The sequence below is a fragment of the Melanostigma gelatinosum genome, assembly GCF_949748355.1.
Source record: "Melanostigma gelatinosum genome assembly, chromosome: 22".
NCBI lineage: Eukaryota > Metazoa > Chordata > Actinopteri > Perciformes > Zoarcidae > Melanostigma > Melanostigma gelatinosum.
The window spans coordinates 10718269-10735328 of record NC_136655.1 but is presented as its reverse complement, the minus strand read 5'-3'; the positions used below and the strand labels follow the sequence as shown (position 1 = coordinate 10735328).

Here is a 17060-nt window from a genome sequence, read left to right as displayed (position 1 = left end):
AATGTCAAAGGCTTACCAGAATTCCGGTGCTGGACAAGTTCGGTGCTGGATCCCTGCTGAGGTGTCAGGCAGTGAAGTGGGGTGTTTGTGGCGGGGCAGTTTTTAAACTATGAACAAAGCAGCCAATGGTGGGCTGGCTCTACCCACACAAGTGTCACAGTGACAGGTGACAGATCAACAGCCGTCTCCTCAGTTCCTCTTACCTGTCATTCCACTCCTGTCCTGCTGGCGGCAGCAGCGCGCCGCTGTGCACTGCGCGCAGCGACGTCCGTGACACGGGAATCCACGGTGTGGCGGTAATGCGACATCGTGGATGACAACTGCCGTAAATGCTCAGAGACGAAGAAGAAGCGGGAAGAAGGAATCACAGTAAACATACCGAGAGAACAAGCCAGCTGACGCTTACATGAGCAGAAAGGTAAGAAAACGCTTTGGTTTGTATTTGTTGGTTAAGAGTTTAAAACTGTGACGTCCAGCTGTTTATTTGTAGACGTCTGTTGTGACTTTTAGGTCGAATAAACCCGGAACTTGCAATGTAACGCCAGGTAACATTAGAGGCTCCTGTCACCAAGTGATAACTAGCTAACGATGTGTGCCATGTCACCCGCTGAGGCAGAGATGGACATGAACTGGTCTGTTGAGTGGCTGTTTGCTGCCCATAAGCACAACAAATTAATTAAAATGACTACACATCTATGGGCGTATTGTCAATAAAAGATGAGTTGTGGTCCTCTACGAAGAATCCAATCCTTGTCTTTGAACACAAAAGTCATAAACAAACAGTGATTAACGTGGCACGAGAGGCACACTCTAGAGCCCGCCTGTTCTGTAAGCTACAGAAAATTGATTGCGTCCTTTAAAAAGGGACGTCCTGCTTACATTTTCTATTTTAGTGTGGTGTGCAGTGTCCCATATATGTCGGTTACCTGCTTTAGGGTACCATTGCGGAGAAATACTATTTCCCGAATGGGAGTTGTCTTACAAGTTATTTTGGCCCATGGGTTTACCTTCAGGGTTTTCTGCCAGAAAGGGTTCTTTCTAACCCAGATCCTGATATTTTCTTAAACCTAACTAAGTAGGTGTGTTGCCTGAACCTAAAGGGTTTTGTGACAGAAAGCCCTGAAACCAAATAATCGATCAATCGGAAAGAAAACAGTCTCATTTTTCTGAAGTGAGTACTTTTACATTTAATACTTTTAGTACATTTCCTTGATTATTCTTCATTACCTTTACCCAAGTACCATACTCAATGCAGGATCTTTCTCGCTGAAGTGGCTTTAAAGACTCATTTATCTATCTATATGACACCTTTACGACACACGTGTGCTTTACTCTCCCTCCCCAGCAGCCTAAACAACAGCCAGGATTTCATGGGTGCGGTGACAAAAAACATTGTCTCATTCGGAAATGATTAATTCAGGAAATGAAAGGGATGCTATTGACTTTCATAAAAGTGTTTCTTAGATGAGTGGTTCTCAACATGTCGGCCTCTGGCCTCCAGAATAAAAGCCTCAACCGATCCACGTTAAATATAGTGTCTTTGTCAGTGTAAAATACATATCAGTGTTTTCGTTATAAGTCATAGACATTCAGTCAGTGGGACAGTTTTTTCAATCTCTGGTCTCCTGTTTACCTTTCAATAACGTGAGCCGAATGAGTTCCACACTTTGAAATATACAGATTTAGAATTTTTGGGGGGAAAGACAGCACTGGTATTGGATCAGTGCTGAAGTTGAGGCAGAGTCCTGTGCAAACAACACGAGGCGATGCATCGCTGCAGCTGAACGGGCTGGTGGGAGAGGTGTCGTGGTTTCAGAGGCAGTCGGCAGCACACACTGGGCTCATTGATACCTGTGCGCACAACCCAGCATTCACACCAGATGCATCTCATCACACCGCTCTTTTAGCCTAAAGGGGATGAATACATTCTACGAGCTAGTGTTGCATGTTGTAGTGCAGGATTAATCCAAGACTGGTATAATCAGGTACAATAATATTCATCACCTGGTCACCACACTCTAGGGTGAACTCAAATGCAGTTAAGCATTTTAACTTTGGTTTCCAACCCCTTCTTTTCTCTGTTGTTCCCCTTAGTGATGTGCTTGTCCCATCTGACATAGTGGGACACTATAGCTGGACCCCCGCTCCTTGTCCTTTTGGTGTCCCCCCCTGAAGGCTTCCTTTTCCTCTTCCTCCCTTCGGCCGCCCCTGTGATGCCTCCCTCGTGCTGTGGCTACCTGTCACAGTACACTCACCATCATCTGGTTGTCTTCCTCCTCACCTTCTTTAGGTAATCCAGGTCATCGTCAAGGTCTTCCTCAAAACCTGGCGCCACTGTAAAAGACCCATTCAGGGCGACAGTGACCTGTTTCTTTAAGGCTTTTGTGTTGTTCTTTTATTGCATATTTATTGGAAAAGAGTCATAAGAAAGATGGAATTAGATTTCCAACCAAGTTTCTGCAGCAGTTCTGTTCAATAAGAGGATGCCGAGTGTGCCGAAGCACACTGAATGGATGTGAGCTGTACATTTAGGTGAAAGGTTTATGGGGCAAGGTTACACGGTCCCAGGTCAGACGAGGGCAAGATAACATGGACAATAAGTCATTGATTGGATTTCCAATAGAGTTTGGGTCTCAAAGGTCTCAAAAATGCTGTGAAAATGAATTGTAATATTTTCTAATTGGGGGGAAAAAAATAATCAGCAGAAGAAAAAAAAAAAGGAAAACATGCATTTTGTTAATTATTATTAACGTGTTTGGATCGGTCTTTTATTTGTCTACTTGTTCAAACCCTGTAAATGGAAAACGTGCTGCAGTGTTAAACAGAGAAGGATATTAATCTTTGTTTATTTCAGTCAGCGCTGTTAATCTGTAAGTACAGTCAGTGTGGTATCACACCTTATCTGGCAAAGTCAAAACTCCTACCGGGAGCAAAAGCAAAGTGCCGTCTTGCAACAGGAAGCAGTACACAGTGAAAACTGCTGTTCGGCAGAACATTTGGGGTTTCAGCCATTTCCTGTTTTTGTTGATAAACATGTTGCATTGAAGTGTTTCTTGTAAATTCTTTCACCAGAATCGAACCGCTTCTCTGGAATTTTATCTTTACTGCCTGCCGTATGTGACCTTAAGTAGCCCAAGAGAACTATGTAGATCCTTTAAAATAATATTAATACGTCAAGTGTTATGGCGTTATAGTGTACATAATTGCCCTTTTTCGAAACTGTAACTATTGCTCCATTATATATGCATATATATACATATATTATAAGTGTTGAGCATCCCCTCCAGCGTCGGTATGACCGTTGACCTTTCTACATGGATGGTTGAGATAAAGATTCACTTGCTGAATAAAACGGTCTTCTGTCTCTCCAGCTATGTGCTGCTGCATGCGTCCAGGAAGACGTTCAGCAATGTGAAAGTCAGCATCTCGGCCCAGTGGACGCCATCCGTCCAGAATGGCAGCGCACCAGCTTTCTCCCCCGGCGAGGTACAGGGACCGCCAGCAGCACGAACAACCTGTAACATTTAAACGGCCCCTATTGTAGACAAAACTGCACATGCATATCTGTGTTCTCTCTTCGCCTGTCGCAGACGTGGGAGGACCATCATATGTTTGCAGATGAAAAGCAGGCCACTCTGTTCTTGGGAGCTCTGGACTCCATCTTCCTCTTCTCGTATGCGGTGGTGAGTACTCAACGGGGGGGGGGGGGGGGGGGGCTTTCTGTGTGCAGTCGTCAACTTCTCTGTCATTTGTGTCACTTCCCGTTGGTCCCGCCCACACAGGGTCTGTATCTGAGCGGCGTGATTGGGGACAGAGTGAACCTGCGCTACGTGCTCAGCTTCGGCCTGTGTGGCTCTGCTGCAGTGGTGAGTATGCGCAGGCCTTGTGTTCGTCCGGGGGGGGGGGGGGGGCTTTTGTTCGTGTCAGGTTGTGCGTGCTATTGATGGAGAGCTTCTTCATGGAATATTAAAGAGCAGCAGACATTTGTTCCGAACACACTGTATTTGTATGATATTTTGGAGTACGACTGTAGCCGTCTGTGTGTTTCGTAGGAGTTTGTTTTTGGCACTCTCACCGAATGGCTCCACATCTACAACATCTTTCTGTACTGCGGCCTGTGGGTGGTGAACGGCCTGCTGCAGTCGGCCGTCTGGCCCTGCGTCGTGGCCGTCATGGGCAACTGGTTCGGCAAGCAGGGGTGCGTGACATTTCTCCGTTTACAAACAAAAAACCTGCATTTATCCGACGCTGCTCGGAATATTTAGTCGAGTTGGTGTCTCGTCAAGTGGAGCTTTATGATGACACACCCACCACACACGGGAACACACGGAAACACTCACAATGACATCCATTCAGTGGCGCTGCGGCCAAAACATAGACGCTATTGAGACTCTGTTTTTCCTCAGCGGCAGGACTTGTGAACGTAATTTGCTGAATATAAAGATAGCATGTCACTGTGCTGCCTGAAGTTGTGTTTAGTAGGATATATTTAAGAATAGGAACATTGCTGACGTACATTTTTCTTCTTATGATGCCGTCTTCCAGCCGGGGCTTTGTGTTTGGCCTGTGGAGTGCTTGTGCCTCTGTAGGCAACATCCTGGGGGCCTTCCTGGCTTCTAGCGTGCTCAAGTATGGATATGAGGTAAGAACCACACACACACACTTATTGAGACATTTTACTGTAATTTTCTCAGCAGCTAAATGCTAACATGATGTGCCGTCTGTGGCTGCGTGCAGTATGCCTTCCTGGTGACATCAGTGGTCCAGTTTGCCGGGGGGATCGTGGTCTTCTTTGGCCTGCTTACCTCTCCAAAAGAAGTCGGTAAGGGCTGAATGATGATGACGGACGCCATTTTCAACTTGAACTCTGCCCGAAATGGAAACGGTTTAGTGTCTCGATTGCCGAAATTGATTGTATCTCCACTGCTTGAATGTGTGATTTCGTGTGTCAGGTTTGAGCTCGGACTCAGAGACCGGACTGAGCGCGGTGGAGACGGACTCGGACAGCCACAGGCCTTTGATGAGCGACGAGGAGGAGGAGAAGGAGGAGGCGGAGGTGGTGGTGGTGGAGGAGGAGGAGGCGGAGGATGAACCTCTGGCAGAGACTCCTCGAGCCATCAGCTTCTGCCAGGCGTTCTGTCTGCCTGGGGTGCTTCCTGTGAGTGCGCAGCTCCAACAAGTCGAGACGTTTTCATTTACAAAGGGCGTTTTAAACAAATGGAGATTAAATGACAGGACGCATGTTGACTCTGTGTCTTCTTCTACTGCAGTATTCCCTGGCTTATGCGTGTCTGAAGCTGGTCAACTACTCCTTCTTCTTCTGGCTTCCTTTCTACCTGAGCAACAACTTCGGCTGGAAGGAAGCCGAGGCCGACCGCCTGTCTGTGTGGTACGACGTTGGAGGAATTATCGGTGAGTGGCTGGACAATTTACACATTTTCTTCCTTTTTATTTAATCATCGTCTCTTGTATACATAAACATCCTCTTTTCTCACTGCGTCTCTGTCACTTTGCGTCTTTACGTCAGGAGGGACAGTTCAGGGTTTGATTTCTGACTGCATGGGGAAGAGAGCTCCAGTGTTGGCCATCAGCCTGGTGCTGGCGATGGGAGCCCTGGTGGGATACAGCAGTGAGTACAGACTTTAAGATTAGTTTGTTAATCCTTCAACAGGAAATCAATCAGCAACAAACTACCAAAATATAACAATATAAGGTTGATGAAAGTCAGTGTTGGCCACAGTACGACTCCTACTCTCTCTCTCCTCCTCAGACTCCCCGAACGACAAAGTGATAAACAGCGCGCTGTTGGCCACCACTGGCTTCTTCATTGGCGGCCCGTCGAATATGATCAGCTCGGCCATATCTGCTGACCTCGGCAGACAGGAGGCTCTGAGGGGCAGTCAGGAGGCCTTGGCTACCGTCACTGGCATAGTGGACGGAACTGGAAGCATAGGAGCGGCCATCGGACAGGTGAAGAAAAACACCCGACGTTTCACAAGGAAACGTCTGTTCTCTGTACAAACAAATGCATTCTAAGAGCAGGAAGAGTCGAGATTACACTACAGAATAAAGGACATAAAAAGCTATCGGAAAGCATCGATCATCTTCTCCTGGCTTGTTAAGACACTCTCGTTGTGCGGCTCAACTCCATTTAACCATTTAACACAGAGCCAATATCCTGAAAGGAATACATTTGACACCATGTTTGTCTTTTTATGGAATGGAATCGCTAGCTTGCACTTTCAAATCTACTTATTTTTACCACTCATTCGGTTATATAAGTAGTCATCAACTTACTTGTAGAAGTGGAATCACTGCACTGGAACAGCGGTAACTGTGAGAGCACTGCAGTGGGTTTTAGTTTGGATCTTAGCTTTGCATTGAAGCTTTCAAAACACATGGCTGTGTGTCAATTACACCTGCGGTCACACCCTCGGGTCGACGTTTGACTTGTGCATTTCTGTCTCTGTCATCCTCTAGTACCTGGTGTCCCTGATAGAGAGCAAGCTGGGCTGGATGTGTGTCTTCTACTTCTTCATCGTCATGGTAAGAAATCACAACAGGCCCTTTTAACCCGTTTGCCTCACTTTTAAAAGAAAATGGCTCAATCTGGTGGAAAGCCAGGGCTCTACATTGAAAGCCTGATATAATAGAGTGACAGCCAAACATTGTGGTTTCAATGGAGACTTTTAGTCCTTCAGGGTCTGAGAGTCTGTGTTTTGGCTCCACAGTTTGTCATAAACTTATTATAGGAGTTTAAACTTCCAAAATAGAATTTGAAAAAAACGTACGCCCATGCCTAAATGCGTGCCATGTAAATAAACACGGCCAAAATGATTGAAAAAAATAAAAAATGTTTATAGGAAGGCACAATAAGGGAAAGCACAGGTGTAGCTCATATGTGTCGATGAGGAACAGACCCATCGTTGATGTAATTAGTAATGCCGAGTCAAAATGTGTTAACGGTGTTTGTTTTTACAATACATTGTCATTAATTACTCTAAGTATATTAATGTATGAAGTATGTTTTGCATGGGTTTAAAGTCAATTTCCAGCTGTTAACCCCATGTTTTTGATGTGCTTCTTCCTTTTTTTAAATGTTTTTATCACCACTTGTTCGTGCACTGGTGGAAGCATTAGTGTGTCCTTGCATGTGGTTGTATAACATTAGTGTCATCAACACAACCCTTGTGTAACTCAGCTCCTGGTGTTCTTATGCTACAGACAGGGGGCAGCATCTTGTTCATTACTCCGTTGCTCCTCAAAGAGGTGCGTGCCATGTGGAGAGACAGACAAGCGCTGCGACGCCAGCTGTGACAGCGTCAAACATCTGGCAGCCATAATGTTCCTACTCTCATCAGTGACGGCACAGCAGGGCCGCTCACAAATGGCTGCTTTTAGGTGAGTTTCGAGGAGGTGGAAAGATCCGTGGGATGAGGTTCCTCACCGCCACGACGGTTAAGGTGACCCAGACTTAAGAGAGACGCCACTTTCATTCCCACAACCACCGGTGTTTGTCTATGTGAGCAGACAGACAGTCTCTGAGCACAACACTGGACTCTTATCCACTCGCTAAAAGCCTACAAATGTAAATGCGCCCTTCTTTTAGTGTGACTTCGAGGATTGAGAGGTTGTGTTGAAGTGCCTGTTTGAAAAAGGCTTTTAAAGGAAGCTCTCCAGTCTGTGAATTCAGGCCTTGCGGGGCCGTCACAGAGTGTACTATTGTATATATTTTATGATTTAAATGGATGTAAAAAAAAAAAAGCTTTTTGAAATGTAGAGTGGGTCAAGTTGAATGAAGTTTTGCCTTTTTTAAATCACGGGTTCTTAACTTAAAGATCAGGCCCTCTGAGATGAGTTGGGGGTCAGGATCGCCTAAAGAATGTGAACACTAATTTAAATGTAGAAATGTGTTGTCAGCTGTTGTAGATATGTATGATATTTTTGTTGCTTAATGAGCATTGCACTGTAGTATTGGTAAGAAGGCAACGTCTTGATGATTTTACTGAACCACTCGGGTGTTGGCTGGGTTTTTTCGGAAACTTTCTCATCACTGCCACTTGATTTCTCTTGTTTACAGTTTTGCGCAATCAGGGTTATAAAGTATATATTGTGTATGGGGACTGGTTCTCTCGATTCTGTCACAGATTGAAACACGCTCATTCTTTTTGGTGTCGTAAGTCACAAGCACACACAAACACACACACACACACAAACACGATGAGTCAAATCTACCATTGTATTATTTCACACATTGACTTTATAGTGTAGCTTCCCTATCGCACATTAAAGTGTAAAATACATGCTGACATTGCGGAAGAGATGTGTTTTGCCTGTTTGTAGCAGAAGCTGCACATTTGCACGTTTGTTTTGGGGAACGTGACCGTCTGTGTCCGAATAGATTTGGTATTATGTTTTAAAGGCCAAATGAAGGTAAAACACTTTTACAATATCAATTTGTGTCATAAGGCTGAAAGAAAACCTCCTATAACACCAACTATGTGCTAGTTTATATTTGGGACGGTTGGCTTTACTTTAACAGACACTGTGGTCAGTAACCAGACAACAATTTGGGGAGGATTGTCTTGGTTCAAATCAGTAAGTAGTAGTAGATAGTTCGCACCATTTAAAGGTCTTTTGACGTCTGGGCATTTTGGTATCATCTTCATCCCTTTTATTGATGAGGCGTGTTCCTTATGCTACACGAGGAAAATGAAACCTGCACCTCTGATGTCTCTGAACTTGCAAAGTGTAAAAAAAGGATATAAAGTGAAATGTGTGTGGAATTTGTAACACTATCTGTGGTGTCTCTGTTTTATTTTTATTCATGTGTACTTTTTCAGTTTTAACTGATGTAAATGCAAATTTTCATTTTAAATGAATGCAAAGTAAATTTTGCACACTGAGTTATCTCCAGAATATTTGAGATAAGACGGGAATGGTAAAGGTTAAATTTTTGATCATGTAACGAGTGTTTCCTTTCTGAACTTTCTTTTATTATACCTTTCTCTGCTTCTCTTAATACATCCATGCTGCTCATAACACTTCAAAACACAGCGGAAACAAAACTTCACACTAATATTTAGTCGTTTGTATCAATCTTATTCATTCATTTTTATTATTTTGAGTACGCGATAAGAAATCAACAATATGAAAGGCAATAACAGCGCACCGACAACCCAGAAATATATTTACAAATATGATCAAGAGATACGATTCTCATACCAAACATGTCCACCTCTTACATGTTGCAAGGGTACAAACACTACAATTAAATTGCAATGAAATAATTACAAATGTTGTACAAAGATTATCATTCATGCATATACAAAGTTACCACAACACGCTACACTTAGTTAAATATAACTGCGACGGGGGATTTAGGAAAGCGAAGTTTGCTCGGGCGCAGTGAGACACTAATGGATCAATCTTTATATTGATCATTTTAGTTTTTCCACCTAACTGACTTGAGGAAGACTAACGTGCTACAAAACTTAATGAACACATTTAGAAACTGTTTAACAGTGTAAGTGTGATTTGAAGGGGAAAAACTATTTTATTAATTTCAAATGTCAAATGTCCAATCTGTGTCTCAGTTTCTCAGAGTACTTTTTTTTTTTAAAGATTACCATAAAAAAATAGTTATTTTTAAAAATAGTCATGCAAAGATATACCAGCTATTCAGAGCTGTGAGCAACAGTTACCGGTATTGCCTCATTGCTTTTCGTTTGGTAGCCGTGAGAGACCTTAGTCTGTAATGCAAGTATGTCTGCATGAAAAGATGTACAAAGATATATTATATATTCGCTAATGCTAATCGCGGTTAGCATTTCCCCATTGGCCGTAATGTTCCGTAATGTTAAAATTAGCTTAGAAGCTAGCGAATCGGACATGTACTGTTAAAAGCATCTTGCCGTTCAACCTTTTTTGTTAACAGTCCTAGTGAGAGGTCAAAGGTACTTCATCCATATTGTAGCGACCCTGTCAGTAACAGCTGGTAGCAGAGGGGTTGATGGTAGCAACTGTTCTGTGTCGGGAGCGAGTAAATGTTGTGTTAGACCGGAACCGGAAGTTGCGGTTGTTGTGGTGGCGGAGAAAAGCTACGGAAAAATCTGTATATAAAGCGCACCGGACTATAAGCAGACGCCTCAAAGCGTGTGGTAAAACGTAGCGACTTATAGTCCGAAAAGTACGGTAGTTTCGGAAATAACACAATTAGTAGTTGTATACCAAAAACATAGGGACTTTAAAATGATACAAACTCAAAATAAGTTAATATAGACATTGAAAATTCCATCTGAGAAGATCGTTGCACACACACACACACACACACATTTACTCTCACACACATAGATAAGTTGATAAAAAAAAGCAAGTAATCCCATGTTTGCTATTTCAAGAAACGTGGAAATATCGCCTCGTGGAGCCATGAAAGAATAACATGATTATCAACGACTCCTTTCATGCTGATTATTGGCCGAGATTGAGGCGCTTGGTTTGGTGAAAGACAGACTTGGAGCAGACAAAAGCGAGTCTGGCTGGAGAAATCCTTTTGATCTGAGACACTTTCTAGTGAATGTTCCCTGATTGAAGTTTGTCCCTTTTCCTCTGCGCAGTCTATTCATGGAGAAGCAAAGTGAGGCAGAGACAACAACACAAGCCGCCTGGTCGTTTCCTCTGAGCTGGGCCACACTGACACTTGACTCATTTACCTGATGTGAAACTCGACGCCCGAGTGCTGAACCTCGACAGTTTTTACCACAACAAAATGAGGAGACCCCCCCCCCCCCCTTGTCTCTGCCTCTCTTTCGCCTGTAGACACAAACAACCTCCATTGGTTTTGTTATTTTGCGTGTAACTTTTACGCAACTTGAATCACTTGATGAGGTAGTAAGAGCGGATTAATCCAGGGTGTGGCTTTTTATCCATATTGAAATTAGAACGCCTGTAGGTAGGGATGAGAAGCAGGCACATCTTAGTTGAGTCACCAAAACTGTACGTTGGGCAGCTGCGGCACGTTAACACTATATATTTGAATATCTTGACTTGGTTGAGGCCTTCTGTGACCCTTCACTGACCACTCAAACAGTGGCCTGATGTGCGTCTGATTTGAATGGCACTGCAATTTCTCTTTGGTTCAACGGAGTTTGCTGCCGCAACTGTTGCAACCCGTGAAAAACCTCAAGATAAAACACCAAACCAACACATTCATACACTAACAAATGTATACGCACAAACACGTATAGAACGGTACGGAGACGGAAAAAGGGAAGCAACACAATGTTTCATACTACATTTTGTTTTTTTTAAAGAAAATGGAACCAAGAGGTTTGGATTCCTTTGAGCTGCAACACAGTGATAAACAGTCAGTCCCTTCATGAAAAAAAAGTCATATTTATCACGTACGAGGTGGACATGAAAAATGCTACATTATTACAAGCGGAAAGCCGACGAAATATACAACTAAATAAGGTATAAACAATATACAGATTTGTACAGCCCCATGAGGCAAACAATGCAATGCACAAAGGGAATGTGATTTGCAGTTTGTATATTTTTAGTTGTCAATGTGTTCATTATAGACAAGGCCAATATTTTTAAGTGACAACGGTGGAGCGTAGATGACCTATTATGACTTATAGGCTAAGGCAGAATTTGGGGGCAATGGCACAGGTTTCCACAAACTTTAATTTTTTTTTTGGGGCCGATGATCTAGCGTCGTGAACAATAAATAAATCGTCCCACAGGAATTTAAGTCACTGTTGGACAGATACGACCGCATTACCTCATTGCTGAACCTCCACCGTTGACCTTTGCCCTGGAGCCTAATCACAGGCACGCTGCCACATTTTGAGCCCTGGGTGAGATTTAGACTCCTGGCTTGACTTGTTGCTATCCGAGCCCCCGGGGTGAGACTAAAGGCTAAGTGCGCTGCGAGGCCAGGAATAGTAACTCATCTCATCAAAACCTCTTATGACTTTTAGCAAGAGGGAGAGAAAAAAAAGAGCGGTTGAGGACCGAGGCCAAATACTATCCACTATCCACCCCTTCAGAAGAAAATCAACCTCTTAAAACTAGAGCCAGTTTTCTGTTATCAAGAGTGCATTCAAAATAAGTTCACAGTATAGTCAACAGCTGAGGAGAACAGTATATAGGACATGTATAATATTTACAACTCAACAAAAAACCTAAAGACTGAGCAAGACTAACTAGGGAAATGTAGCTTCCTTGTGCTGAAAACTGAAGGTCTGTGGTGTCAGAGGAGCTCGCGCTGAATGAGCGTGTGGACAGTCACTTACAAATTGCTCCATATATATATATATATATATATATATATATATATATATATATATATATATATATATATATATATATATATATATATATATATAGTTGACACATGTCTGTGTGAGGGGGCGTGTAGAGGGATGTCGAGTACTACGTGATCCTCCGCTTGGGTCTAGTTCTACTGCAAAGAAGATGCTTTGTAATGCAGAAGCTTCCTCTTCTTCACCTTGAAATAATCTGGAGAGTTAAAAGCAGATGGCTCAAAGTCAGGAAAAGCACTTACAGTCTCAGAATTATGACTAAGAGAAGAATTAAAAACTGTGTGGTAGAATAACTTTTACTCAAATGTTGCTTTACCTGTGATGGCAGACTGTTTGTGTTTGGCGTGCCGTTGGATCTGGTAGCAACCCCTCGTGGTCACCTCCAGGTACTCATCCCCGGATCCGTACCAGCTGCCGTACCCTGGGGAACCCTCGCCCGACGAAGACGAAGTCCGACTCTTGGACGTCTGCCGCGGCTGCGCGGGCCGAACCGTGCAGCCGCGGTAAAACGCCGGCACGTCCCGGTGCCTGAGCTCCTCCCACTCGATGCCGGAGTCCTCGCCCGGCGTTTCCCTCTGGAAATCGAAGTTCCAGCGCTTCTTGGCCGCCTCCGCGTTCGCGCAGAGCAGCCGCTGGAAGTCCTGCTGCAGCTGCTGGTGGTCCACGGACCCGAAGAGGTTCCTCCGCACCGGCCCCACCTTCAAATTCAAGGCCTCAACGCCCCCCAGGCCGGAGAGCTCTGGGTGAGGCGCCGTAGCCGGTCCCGCTGTTGGTGTCGATGGAGAGGCCATCGCCACGTCCCTGTCGGAGAACAAACAGCGTGTTAGAGGGAGGTCAGAGGTCGAGCGTTGGGCCTGCTGAGTTCCAGTGAGGTGTGATCTGGGTTTTTACTGGCACCGATTACTTTCTTACAACACACAGGCAGTACACTGCCCTCTTGGGCGCCTTTTTATGTGATCAAATACACGTGTGCCCTAACCCGCTGAGTAATTACTGCAGCAAAGGGTAACTGAACCGACACCAAATAAATCTGCCACGAAATTCCCTGCCCTGCCGTGTTAAAGTGAACCTGATTCTCCACCTGCTCTGGCATCTGCCAGTCAAAGATCGCCAGCTAAGATCAGCAGGTCACAGAGGAAAAAAAGCCCATGTGGGAATGTTTCCCATAAACCCACATTAGAGCTATGCTGTTGAATCCTGGGATAGATTTACTGCACTGGTAATTGATAATCTCCCATCTTCTCCAGCTCTACTGTATGCCATTCTGCAGTCCCTCTATGTAGAGAGAGAGATACGGGTTTAATCCGAACCATGTCCCTTGCTGACTGTACTCTCCAGGCCTCAGTGCTTTATCAGCTGTGTGTGTGTGTGTGTGTGTGTGTGTGCAGTAAAACAAGAAGATGTGTTTTCTGGGATGGGCAGTAACCACTACAGAGCTGAGAGGTGTATAGTTCTGCTGCTGATACTATTCGAGGTCTCAAAAGTTGTATTTTCTTGATTTTAAATGTTGCAAACAGGTGCCGATTTTTGAACTAAATTAACAGTTTTTATTGTTTTAAAATCGATAACAATCACTTCTGCCGGTTTGACCATCAAATCGAAGTTATTTATTTGCACGGGTCCTGAGCGGTGCCCAGAGGCTATTTCGACTCGTTTGTGTTAACAGGATTCATTGCAAAGCGTTACGTAAGAGTTTGACATCTATTGTAACTCGGTAGAGCACTGTCTCTCGGCAAATAGCATGTCATTTTACGATGTAGGTCTACTTTTCGAACCTTTTTCAACAAAGCATGTGTTTTTAACCACAGCGGGCGACACATTGAAACACTTTCTTCAGTACCGAATACTCTAATCACAAGCAATGGTCAATTTCAACCGCACAACTTCCATTTCCTCGTTTCTGTTTCATTCAGAGTTGGATAAATATCAAAAAAATTACTTGATGTGGAAAACGCATGACCCAAAAAAACAGAATGTCGTTCTTTCCACAACAGGTCTGCTCTCTCCGAGTGAGAGTTGTTTGCGTCGAAAATGAAGTGGGCGCGGCGTGCAGGTCTGTTTGCGGTGCTCGGTGTCCTCACTGTGCAGTAAAAACACCGCGAAAACCTTCAATATCTTACCCGGAACCCCCTCGAGAAAAACGACGACAGTTCAAAATGAACACAACACCAGAAAGTGCATGTAAAGGCTGCGTTAAGTGTGCAAAAAACACTTCGTGGCGCAGTTAGATTCACTGCGGATGTGAGGCAATGAGATGCGACACAAACAGTCCGCATCTTGTCAAAGCACGTTGCACTCAAGTTACGCGCGCGCACACACACACACAACAGCCACATGGTAAGCATCAACAACAAAATAGGATTAATTAAGTTACTTTGGCTCATTTAAATGCATAACAACAACAATTAACCAATTAAACATTCGTTTGCATGAACTCAGACCAAACCTAAAATGAGTCAACACAAGCATGCGCGAAATAAACTACAACAATGTCAAGCCACGATAAGAAAAATAGTTCATTCCCCTCTTACCATCAGCGTCAATGTGTCAAACGTTTTGAGTTTCCCGTCTCGAGCGTTTCGTCCGCGAACTCCGCACAGGAATTCAAAAGTGTCCCTGACAGACAGCTCCGTGGAGACAAACAGTGTCACGTTGAAAGCGCTCCTTCTCGTCCTCTTATCTGCGACTTGTTTGTAACGGACTGTGAAGACAGCGGGGACGTCCTACTCGACGAGTGAGTCACGTGGCTCCCTTCATAACAGTCATTGTTGGAGCGCAGCCAGGAGGTAAACACCGCTGGCACACATTCGCACGACAATTAAACGCAAATCCAACTACGGTTGCATTCAAGTGCTGCAAAATTTGCGCAGAAAAAAACATGCAAAGTGCACGAAAAGACAAACAAATCGTATTAGAACTGAAATTAGTGCAACTTTATCCCGTTCCAACCCTGTTGCTCGTGCACTCTGTTGGCAACCCGACTTCTCCTTCAGAAGGGATTCGAAATAGCTCAAATATCTCAGCAATGGCGGCCATTCCCCCCTTCGCCCCCGAATGTGACGCGCATTCGCGTGTAAGCTCTTACATCACGTCTTGTTTTGGCACCCTGCCCTTGTCCTCGAGTCACGTTGAACCGCTACACGCGAACGGAAAGCTGGAAAGTCTGCTACATTTTGACTTCTGCTGCAGTTGTACCACATCCCCATTTGGATATAGGGCCTGATTCTGTCTGTGAGCTGGGGGGGAAAAACACTCAAACGCCCCGAATGCCTCCACCATGTGCAAGTGGTTTCTAATCGAAGAAGTAAAGAGAGGAAACAGTGCTATTTGCGGTTTATCATTGCAAAATGAGTTTGTGACTTCTTGACCTAGTCTTAATTAACTTATGCCTTGAAATTATAACTCTGAATTAGTTTTCAATGCTCAAAGAAAATGACTATTATCAGCAACAATTTGGACAATCATTTAAGTTGTTTTTAAGCAAAAATGCAAAAAAAAAAGAATTCCCTCAAACTCTTTCGTAATATCTTCATTTCCAATGATTGAATGACTCCTGAAAGACCTTTGCTTATTATTTATTATCATTACATCATGTTCTCTCCATGACCCTTCCTACACCTATTATAACACATTTCTTTCTTTCCATAATCATTCTGAAATACTTTTGGTTCTTCTTTCTGCAAACGGTTTATGAGATGCACTGCTTGAATCATGTCAGAGCAGGTAGCAGCGAGCACGGAGCGGCCATTGTTTGTGTGCTCTGTGTGGGACGATGCCCGACAGAGCCTTGAAGGAATTACGTCACCACCGTGGAATGTTTCTCATTTGATAAAAAAGAAGCTATTTTCACATTCTTATCAAAAGTTCAACAACAACGTCCCTAAAATACACAAAGCAAATCTCAACCGTAGACTTATTTATTTAAATTACAAAAGCTACGGCTTACCAAATGTTGTTTGGACGACACAGAGAAAGGATCTAACACCCCATCATTCGGATGATGTCATTTGTTTGTGCCTTCCAAAACGACAAACCAACATCACCTTACTTCCCGACATAATTCCTCCATATTTTCAAATAGCCCCTAATTGCATGTTGGAATTAGCAATTACCAAACACGTGAAAGCCAACCAAAAAGTAAAGGAGACTGTTGGCGGAGTAAAAAACGGTGCGTTCTTTACATCTCTACTGAAGATATTACGGTTTATTAGATATAGTTACTGTAAGTGGAAAATAAAGCCCTGATACAGAGACTTCATGGCTGTGCCTCTGCATATGAATAAAGGTGCCTTTATGGACTATTGTGCACACAAAAATAATTAGATGTTCAACAAGGAGAACACATACATAACCTTATCCTTCTCTGTTGCCCCTAATTATTTCCGTACAGTCCCTAAATTAAAAAGAACATGATAGTTATTGGAGGAGCTGTTCCTCTGCTGACAAATCTTCAGCACAAACTTGTATTGTTATTTTAGGTCTTTCCCATCGTGACACATAACAGTCAATTAAAGTTGTGCCCCAGTTCCCTAACTCCCTACTACTCTGTGTGTCAAGAGGCCTTTATACACGGTCATATTTGAGGTTTCAGCAGCAGACAATGAGGCCTCGGCGGCCATGATACCTCACTGTTTTGTCAGCTCTCTGACCTGTATTTACAGTCAGCTCATTGTTCGACATCAAATTTGTAATCCTCTTCTTGTCGCCTTCAGTGCTGTGTGTGTTTTGGTG

General features: G+C 43.8%; 2 protein-coding genes across 4 annotated transcripts; one reads left to right on the top strand and one right to left on the bottom strand.

The window, feature by feature from the left end:
- The first annotated feature begins 342 nt into the window (after window positions 1-342).
- Window positions 343-8788, top strand: slc37a3 (solute carrier family 37 member 3). Its single transcript, XM_079294396.1, has 14 exons — window positions 343-418; window positions 2095-2290; window positions 3372-3486; window positions 3591-3683; window positions 3783-3866; window positions 4053-4198; window positions 4546-4642; window positions 4738-4822; window positions 4953-5158; window positions 5271-5412; window positions 5528-5629; window positions 5771-5970; window positions 6481-6546; window positions 7225-8788. Exons 2-14 carry the CDS (start codon window positions 2214-2216, stop codon window positions 7315-7317), a joined length of 1506 nt encoding a protein of 501 aa, XP_079150522.1. The 5' UTR covers window positions 343-418; window positions 2095-2213; the 3' UTR covers window positions 7318-8788.
- A 3608-nt stretch (window positions 8789-12396) lies between these two features.
- cdkn1d (cyclin-dependent kinase inhibitor 1D) lies at window positions 12397-15157 on the bottom strand. Of its 3 annotated transcripts, none has more exons than XM_079294275.1 (3): window positions 14861-15157; window positions 12646-13130; window positions 12397-12525 (listed from the first exon to the last, which is right to left on the bottom strand). In XM_079294275.1, exons 2-3 carry the CDS (start codon window positions 13118-13120, stop codon window positions 12467-12469), a joined length of 534 nt encoding a protein of 177 aa, XP_079150401.1. In that variant the 5' UTR covers window positions 13121-13130; window positions 14861-15157; the 3' UTR covers window positions 12397-12466. The 3 variants fall into 3 exon arrangements, with proteins under 3 accessions (XP_079150401.1, XP_079150403.1, XP_079150402.1); XM_079294277.1 differs by lacking the exon at window positions 14861-15157 and adding an exon at window positions 14450-14588; XM_079294276.1 differs by lacking the exon at window positions 14861-15157 and adding an exon at window positions 14269-14436.
- Between the last annotated feature and the right edge of the window lie 1903 nt (window positions 15158-17060).